General features: G+C 37.7%; 1 protein-coding gene across 1 annotated transcript; it reads right to left on the bottom strand.

The window, feature by feature from the left end:
• Positions 1 to 439: 439 nt before the first annotated feature.
• On the bottom strand, positions 440 to 7,819 carry LOC127094749 (uncharacterized). The gene is made up of 2 exons (XM_051033539.1): positions 7,672 to 7,819; positions 440 to 738 (listed from the first exon to the last, which is right to left on the bottom strand). The coding sequence occupies exons 1-2, from the start codon at positions 7,817 to 7,819 to the stop codon at positions 440 to 442; spliced, it is 447 nt and encodes a 148-aa protein (XP_050889496.1).
• Between the last annotated feature and the right edge of the window lie 1,816 nt (positions 7,820 to 9,635).

The following is a 9,635-nucleotide window of genomic DNA, read 5'->3' as shown; positions in this document are numbered from 1 at the left end:
TTTAGAGGTTCTTACTAGATCTTCTTATGTTGCTTAGCTTGTTTCTCAGATGTTTTACTTAGATACTTCCTGCAAAACTTTAGACTTCATAATAACAGTTTTTGAATATATGCAATGCATTATGAGGCGTAGATATTATTTCATCAGAGGCTGTTTAATTATTTCTCCCCCTTTTTGTTAGACTCAAAAAAACATAACAAAGCAAGTTAAGGTAAGACAAACTTCACTGATAAGGGAAAAGTACAGATAAGAGAGAAAAAAAACTTTGAAGAAAAACATAGAGGTTAAACACTTAGAGAAAGATAACAAAAAAATTCTAACGTGCCTAAGGGTTCGGAGGAGGCGGCATCCTTTGCAGCAGCTGAGTCAGCAGATTCTGAATGTTGGAGTTAACAGAGTCCTGTTGATCCAGTCTGGCTCTCACAATCTGTTGTTCTTTCTAGACTTCCTCCAGAGTCTTCAACACCAGCGGAGTAAACTCAGGATGAGATGATTCACCCTGAGTCAGAGCTACGTCCTTTTCCTTAGCAGCTTCTTCCGCAACAATGTGTGTTGCTTCTTCAGCATCAACCTTGGCTTTGGCTTCAGCTTCAGTAGCAGCAGTAGCCTCAGCGGCGGTATTTTCTTTAGCTTCTCTTCTCTCTTTCTCTTTTGCTTCCAATCTAGCCTTTTCCTCTGCTTCTCTATGAGCTCTCTCTTCTTCCTCTCTGGCCAAACGAGCCTCTAACCTCTCCTCAGCTTCTCAGATATAGTCATTGCTGACTTGTTCAGAGAGGCCTTTCAACTTGAATGCCTCATATATCATCCATCTGATAACTCTACTTCAGTCAATCCTCATTTCAGAGGGATTATCACTTAGTTTAGAGTTTGCAGATAGTGATCTGAGCTTTTCCACTGAAGACTCAACAAATAAGGCAACAGCCTCTTCCAGGGTGGGGAGGGTTGGTTCTAGGTCAGAGGCGGGAAGGATAGTTTCTGGAGGGATGGGGTTGGTTTCAGTGGGAGAGTCAGATGTTTGGTAGTTTGGGGTTCAGAAACATATTAGTTGGGTGGTTCTGTTTGAGGTTCATATGGTTGTTCGGGTTGGGGTTCAGATGGGGAAGGGATAGAGGTTTCTGGCTCATATGGGTTTAGGTTAGAGAGAGCGTGGGCTTGGAGTTGAGTAAGTGTCGAGGATTGAGGATTAGATGGTTCTGGCTGGTCAGAATCAGAAGATATGTCATAGTAAGGTGGAGAGGAGGGAGTTGAAGAAGGTAGTGATATGGGTGCAATGAAGAGTAAGGCCTCAGAGATAGGTAGTGTTGTGGTGGTGAGATAAAAAGGTTGGAGGGGAGGTGAGGATGGGTTAGAGTGATGAGATTCAGAGGGATTTGAGTTGGAGGTTGTGAGTTCAGAGGGGGGTATATATGGAATTTTGTAGAGGCAGGGAGGAAGATAGTTGCCTTACTTTCAAAGTAGGAGTTTCAGAGGGATGAGACTTACTTGAGATAGGAGAGTTCAGAGGCGCAGGCATGCTGGTTGCAGAAGGTTCTCCCAGCTTCAAAGTCTTCTTCTTTAAATTCCTTTCAGAAGGCTCTCGCATCCTCTTCATGAATTTGGGTGGATGTTCAGATGGTCAGTCTACGGAGAATTTTGATATGTCGACTCCTTGAGCTGCTAGATCCTGGAGGTAGTAGGCAATGACCTCAGGATAATCTATCTTGGAGAATAGGTAGAGACCATTTGGAATCTTTCTCTGGTCCTTCAAAGCTTCCTAAGATGTATCCAGAGTTGGTCTTGCTAAGACCCTTTCAATAATTTCCATGCTCTTCAGGTTCCTGGCATTCAAAGGTCTCCCGATGTCTACGGTCATGTCTTCCACCAGATTGTGGGATATCAGATGATCCACTAATCCTCTTTCAATCAGAACATCTGAAATGAGTCTGCCCAGAGGGATGTAGTTTCTGGGTTTCATGTGATTCACGGTGTCTCTGACTGAGTCCCTTAGGTATTTGAAGAGCAACGCAGGGAGATTTAACTTCAATCCTTTATGAAGGCTGTAGAGGATTCATTTCTGATCGATGTTGATGTAGTCTGAAGAATTTGACGTTGGGCGGTGATGAATGGTACCCAAAATGATCTTCAACCAAACTCTCAGATTTTGGTGAAGTTCTTTGTTCTTGGAGGATCTGCCGTCAGAACCTTGCTTGAAGATGGTGGGAATAATTTCCTGGGACATGTATCTTGCCATAGGGTTAATGTTGTAGATTCTTCTTCCCCCAGTCTTCTCCATGTTCAGAAGCTTTGTAATAGATTTCTCAGTGATCACCATCTTCACCCTCAGAACGTATGAGACGATGCAATGGTCATCACAATCTGCGAATCTCCAAAACTCCTTGACCAGAAAGGTCTAAATTGGACAATAAAGCCTCTGAAAGTACGTTTCCCATCCTTGTTTCTTTAGTTCTTCAGTGAGGTCGACTCCATTTAGCTTCATATTGTCAAAATCCACTAAAGACTCACATAAGACTTCCAGTTTATCAAATGGTGTTGCTAGGTTGATGTGTGGTGGTCGATCAAGAACATGTGGTTCCTTATAGACTGCACTTGATGTTGTAGCCATTTCAATGGAGGTTTGCTGGGAAGTATTTGCATGTTATTCAGTTGATTCCATTTGTTTTGAGAAGTTGTACACTTGTTGTTGTTGTTGTGAATCCATGAAGAAGATGAAGAATAAGTGAAGAAAAATGAAGAACCTTGGAGAGAGTTGGTAACAAGGGTTGTGTTGGATTATGAGTGAAAAAGTGTGAGAGTGGGAGTTGTGACAATTATATATACACAAGGCTAACATGCAAAACGACATCATTTAATGGGAATAGTAAATAACATATATTAATGAGCACAAAAATTGAGTTGACACGCGAGGGGGAAAAATAATTTTAGCTAATGAGGGATGTCTAATCCCAAAAATATGCACAATGCTCGAGGAGATCTCAATAGTCTGGCTCTTGAGTTTTGTGCTAGACAGTTGACTAGAAGATCCAAGGTCAGACACAAGAGAGGCCACATGTTGATATATCAGACTCCAGGAAAACCAAAAGGTTTTGATCCTGAGGATTTCTGATTCAGATTACTTCTAATTGGTAGAAGTATTAGAGTCAGACCCATATGCCAGAAGGATTTTAAGTTTGAGCCTATTTTGACACTTCAGAGAAGGAGAACAATTTTTTTTGACTCATTCTGGGCAATCTTCCATGTTCAAATGTTTCTGAATTAGTGAGAATTTATCTTCAGCTAGGGGTTTTATGAAGATATCAGCCTATTGGTGGTCTGTATCAATGAATTTTAAAGTTATTACCTCTTTCTGAACATAGTCTCTGATAAGTGATGTTTAATCTCTATGTGTTTTGCTCTATAGTGTAGAATAGGGTTCTTACTTAAGCAAATGGCAGTAGTGTTGTCACAAAAGATAGGAATGTTACTCTCATATATCTGAAGGTCCTCTAGTTGATTCTTCATCCAGAGCATCTGAGTAGTGCATAATGAAGCTGAAATATATTTTGCTTATGCAGTAGAGAGTGCTATGGTTGATTCTCTTTTGCTAGCCCAAGAGATGATGTTTCCTCATAAAAATTGACAGTTTCCATATGTACTTTTTCATTCCAATCTATCTCCAGCATAATTTGCATCACAATATCCAGAAATCCTATACCCTGATGATTTTTCATACATCATGCCAAGGTTAGGTGTTCCTTTCAGATACCTTAGGATTCTCTTAACAACTGTTAGATGAGATTCCCTCGGATCTGACTAGAATCTGGCATAGAGCCAAACGCTGAACAAAATGTATTGACGTGTAGCAGTCAGATAGAGAAGAGATCCTATCATACCACGATAGAGCTTCTGACGAACCTTTTGACCTACCTCTTCTTTCTCCAGAATGCAGGTAGGATGCATGAGAGTCTTTACTGGTTTACTTTCTGACATTTCAAATTTCTTCAGAATGTCTTTTATGTATTTGCTTTGATATACATATGTAGCATCTGAAGCTTGGTTGATTTGAATTCCCAGAAAGAATTTTAGTTCTTGCATCAAACTCATTTCAAATTCTGCCTGCATTAACTCAGAAAATTCTTGACACACAGATGGGTTAGCAGAACCAAAGATTATATCATCAACATATATTTGACAGATCACGAGGTCATTTCTGATATTTTTAAAAAAGAGTGTAGAATCAACTTTGCCTCTGATAAAATCATTTTCTAGAAGAAAAGTGCTTAGTCTTTCATACCAATCTCTAGGAGCTTGTTTTAGACCATACCAATATTTTTTCAGTTTAAAAACATGTTCTGGACATTTTGAGTTTTCAAAACCCGGAGGTTGATGAACATACACTTCTTCAGAAATATATCCATCCAGAAATGCACTTTTGACATCCATCTGATATAGTTTGATGGAGTAATTTACAGCGAATGATACAAGTAAACAAATAGATTCTAACCTGATGACTGGAGCAAAGGTTTCGTTGTAGTCAATTCCTTCTTGTTGACTATAAACATGTGCTACAAGTCGAGCTTTATTTATGACCACTTCTCCCTTTTCATTTAGTTTGTTTCTGTACACCCATTTGGTTCCAATAACATGGGTACCTTTTGGCTTTGGTACAAGATCCCAGACATCGTTCTTTGCAAATTGATCAAGTTCTTCTTTCATTGCCAGAATCCATTCTTTGCCTTGAAGTGCCTCTTCACAAGATGTTGGCTCTATTAGAGAAACTAATCCCATAAGGGTTTCCTCCGATACTTAGAATGTAAACCTTGTTCTGACAGGTTCATCCTTGTTTCCCAGAATCAACTCTTCAGAAATATTTAGTCTGTTTCTTGATCTTTTATGTGTAGTTGAGATTTCAGGTGCTTCTGATGTTTCCCTTTCAGCTTCCTCAGATTCTTTAGTCTTTTCGTCAGAACCTGCAAGTGTTATCTCCAAATCTGCAAGTTTTTCAACTAGCTTTGACTTTTCAGAGTCAAGATTATCATTAAATTTGACATGTATTGATTCTTCCACAATTTTTGTTTCTGTATTGTATACTCTATAGACCTTTGAGCATTCTGAGTATCCCAACATAATACCGTTTTGTGCTTTAGAATCAAACTTGTTCAGATTATCTTTAGTGTTTAGGATAAAGCAGGAACATCCAAAAGGATGAAAATAAGAAATGTTGGGTTTTCTTCCCTTACATAGTTCATAATGAGTCTTCTCCAGAATAGGTCTTATAGAGATTCTATTCTGAATATAACACGTTGTATTTACTGCTTCAGCCCAGAAGTGCTTAGCCATATTTGTTTCATTGATCATGGTTCTGGCCATTTCTTGGAGAGTTCTATTCTTCCTTTCTACAACTCCATTTTGTTGTGGAGTTCTAGAACAGGAGAAATCATGGGATACTCCATTAGAATCAAAATTTTCTTCAAAAAGTTTGTTTTCAAATTCACCACCATGAACACTTCTGACTCTGATGATTTTAGAGTCAAATTCATTTTGCACTTTTGAGCAGAAACTAGTAAATACAGAGTGTGACTCATTCTTGTGTCTTAGAAATTGTACCCATGTCCAGCGACTATAATCATCAACGATGACCAGTCCATACTTCTTACCATTGACTGAAGTTGTCTTAATAGGTCCAAACAAATCAATTAAAAGAAGTTCCAGAGGCTTAGAGGTAGAAACAACATTTTTATTTTTGAAAGTTATTTTAGAAAATTTTCCTTTCTGACATGTCTCACAAAGAGCATATGAAGAAAACTTCAGCTTAGGTAGGCCTCTGACTAACTCAATTTTATTTAGCTGAGAAATCCTCCTCATGCTAATATGACCTAAGCATCTATGCCATACCCATTGCTCTTCATTTACAGACATTAAACATTTTACATTTTGATCTTTTAGATCTGAAAGATTAATTTTGTAAATGTTGTTCTTTCTCTTACCAGTGAAAAGAATTGTCCCATTGTTCTGATTAATGGCTTTACAAGTTTTTTGATTGAAGATTATATCATAACCGTTGTCACTTAATTGACTTATGGATAACAGGTTATGCATTAATCCTTCTACATAAAGAACATCAGAAATATAGGGAAGAGATCCATTACCAATTGTTGTGGAACCTCTGATTCTTCCTTTCCGATTTCCTCTAAAACCTACGAAGCCATCATCTTTAAGTTACAGGCTTTAGAACATATGCTTTCTTCCCGTCATGTGTCGCGAGCATCCAGAGTCCAGGTACGATGATTGGTGTCTTAACTCTGCTGCATAGGATATCTGCAACATACACTATTTTATCTTTTGGTACCCAAAATATTTTGGGTCCTTTATGATTAGTTCTCCCAGAGTTTCTGGAAACTTTAGGTTTTCTGGCATTATTAAAACTTTGTGTTTGTGCATGTGCGCAATGATAAGAAAAGGGAGATTTAGGTTTATTATCTGCAGAAGGTATTTGCTCATCTTCATCAGAGTCATATCCAATTCCTCTTTTCTTATTCCGACAAACTCCATAAATTATAGAAGTCATTTTGCTTCTTTCTAGCCCATTTTTCAGAAATTTTTGAAACATTTTTTCATATTTGTATATGATTGTGTTAGAAGTTTGTGGAGCTTTGGATAAAGTTTCTTCAATTTTTCAACATTTTTTAGTAGAAAATTTGTTTTCTTTTTCCAAAAAAAAATTGTTGTCTTTTAATTCAGAAACTTCTATCTCAAGCTTATCACATTCTTCAACAGTTTCTTCATGGACCCTTTTTAGGACCTTTAATTTTTGTCGAAGCTTCTGATAGGAGCTTAGAGATTCTGGTAAACAAGTTTCTAGGTCAGAGCGAGAGAGATCAGAAAATACCTCTTCAGAATCAGATTCTCTTTCGGATGTACTTCCAGATGTGGTAGCCATGAATGCAACATTTGTCTATTCCTCTTCAGAATCTGATTCTGAGGTGTCAGGTTCAGAGTCATCCCGGGTAGCCATGAGTCCCTTGTTGGTTTTGAAAGAGGTTTTCTTGAATCCTTCTTTTCTGGAACTGTCTTTCTTGAGCTTTATACATTGTTTATATAGTGTCATGGTTCTTTACATTCATAGCAGGTTACCTCTTTGTTTGGTTTGCTTCTGGAAGTTGATTCTGAGTGATCTCCCTTCTGTCTAGGTCTTTTGAAGTTGTTATTCCTTTTTCTCCAAAGTTGTTTAACTCTTCTGGTTAGAAGTGATAACTCTTCTTCAATATCAGAATCATCCTTTTCAGAGTCATCATTGTCTTCTTTTTCAGCTTGAAAGACTTTGTTCCTTTCTGGCTTGCGTCTTTCTGATCTAGACTTCAGAGCCACGTATTTTCTTTTCTTTTGGGGTTCGTCTTCCTCTAGTTCTATCTCATGACTCCTAAGGGAGTTGATGAGTTCTTCCAGGCTTATGTTGTTCAGATCTTTTGATAGTTTCAATGTAGTGACCATAAGTCTCCACTTCTTTGGCAAGCTTCTGACAATCTTTTTGACATGATTTGCAATTCTGTAGCCCTTTCCCAGAACCTTGAGTCCTGCAATTAAAGTTTGAAATCTAAAAAAATTTACCTCTACAACTTCATCATCCTCCATCTTGAAGGCTTCATATTTTTTAAATTAGAGCCAGAGCCTTGGTCTCTTTGAGTTGAGTGTTACCTTCGTGAGTCATCTTTAAGGAATCAAGTATTTCTTTAGCAGTTTCCTTGTTGGTGACCTTTTCATGTTCATTGTAGGATATAACATTCAGCAAAATTGTTCTGGCTTTGTGGTGATTTTTGCAATCACGCTTCTGATCATCAGTCATTTTATTTCTGGCAATAGCGATACCAGCATCAGATACAGGTGGTTCATAACCAATTGTAACTATGTCCCATAGGTCAGCGTCATAGCCTAGGAAGAAACTTTTGATTCAATCCTTCCAATAATCAATTTTTTCTCCATCAAACACTAGAGGTTTAGCGTTGTAGTTGTCTCTTTCATTGGTGTTAGTCATTATGTCTTTCTCACGCTGGATCATCTCTACACTATTAAGTATTTGATTTGAAAATCAATAACATAGCCGAAGCTCTGATACCAATTGAAGGTAGAGAAAAATAAGAAAAGGGGGGGGGGGGGGAGGGGTTGAATTATTTTCACTGATAATAAAAACTTTTGCAAACACCACACACACGAAAAAAAAAAGCAACCAACACAAAATTTTATCTTGGTTCGCTTGAAAATCAAAGCTACTCTAGTCCACCCGGCCAAGGTGATTTCTTCTTCAATAAGGACTTAATCCAATAATCTAGAAAGATTACAACAAAAAGGTCTAAGAGAACAATGATCTCTTAACCCTCTCAAGTCTACAGACTTCACAAGTCACTAGAGGAAATATTCAACAACTATTTGAGAATTACAAGAAATTGTTTAGTGCTTCTAGGTAAGCAATTTTTAACACAGTGAGAACAATAAAAACTCACACTAAGAGCAACAGCTCGTGTGAACAAATTTGAACAAGAATTGATGAAATATTGAATTTGAGTTTGCAGTATTCTTGTGTAATTGCTTTGGTTTTTTTGTATGATGAGAGATGGGCCTTTAAATAATGCTTTGAATATGATCTCGTCGACTGAAGCATTGATGTTGATATCTTGCCATTGATGGGACATAAATGATATTAAGTTTGTTGTCCTTTCGATAGCAATTTGGGAGAGTATTTATTCTTCTCCAAATAAAGATTCATACCATATATGGAATACTTCGTTACTAAGTCTTGAGGTTGATCTGTTAGGCGTGAATCAGAGTGCGCGAAATCCAGATCTTCTTGTAGAACTAGTATTCTTCAAATAGTTATTGGAAGTGATTTTCTTCAGAAGTTCTTGATTAGTCTTCAGTTGGGCCTTCTTTAGATGTACGGATCAGTAGAGTAACCATGTGTGGAATCCTTCAGATTCAGAGTATCTAAGTCTTCAAACTTCAGATGCTATGAACGCCGTTGTATTCAGAGTTAGAGTGACTCCTTTTGACTTTAAGTCGGTTGTTCTAGGCTTGTGTGATGGCAGGTGTTGGTTTGTCAGATCCATTTCCTGTTAGAGTCCTGCATACTTAGAGAAAATTGTTAGGATACCAAAATGTGTCATCCTTTGTTATCATTAAAACTTAGAGATAAATTGTAGACCCAAAATCTTTTTTAACATATATTTGTCTGTGTGTTGTGATTTTGTTTGTGTCTTAGGATCCTAAAACACCTAATAACAATAAAAACCCTAAAAAACATTTGGTGGACTGTTGAACTTTATCTGAGATTCTGGACTTAGAATTAGGCAACATTCCCTATGCTAAAGGACTTGGCCAATGCCAATATCTGTGACTGGGCTATCTTTGAACTGTGCTTTCATCTGATGCAAGACTTGGGAATTTCTTGGATTCATCTGCTACTCTGTCTTTGTGCTTAATTGTTATGTTGATCTTGTCTCTGATGTTTTGTTCAAAGTTGATCAAGGAATATTTCATCTGGTACATTGGAAGACAATGAAGACAATGAAAACTGCTAGCTAATGGAATGCTTGCTTGGATGTGGTCGTCTTTATTTGATGCCTTGATCTTTATGATGTGTGGATATTGCTCATTGCTTATTGGTC

Source organism: Lathyrus oleraceus, chromosome 6 (genome assembly GCF_024323335.1).
Source record: "Lathyrus oleraceus cultivar Zhongwan6 chromosome 6, CAAS_Psat_ZW6_1.0, whole genome shotgun sequence".
Classification (NCBI taxonomy): Eukaryota; Viridiplantae; Streptophyta; class Magnoliopsida; order Fabales; family Fabaceae; genus Lathyrus; species Lathyrus oleraceus.
This window is presented reverse-complemented; position numbering and strand designations above follow the sequence as displayed.

Bases quoted from the DNA above. Each gene is read 5' to 3' on its own strand.
- LOC127094749 (XM_051033539.1), bottom strand. From the start codon at position 7,819: ATGACTGATGATCAGAAGCGTGATTGCAAAAATCACCACAAAGCCAGA. The intron at 739-7,671 runs GTAACACTCAAC...ATATCTGAGAAG, and splicing joins CTTAAAGATGACTCACGAAG to CTGAGGAGAGGTTAGAGGCT.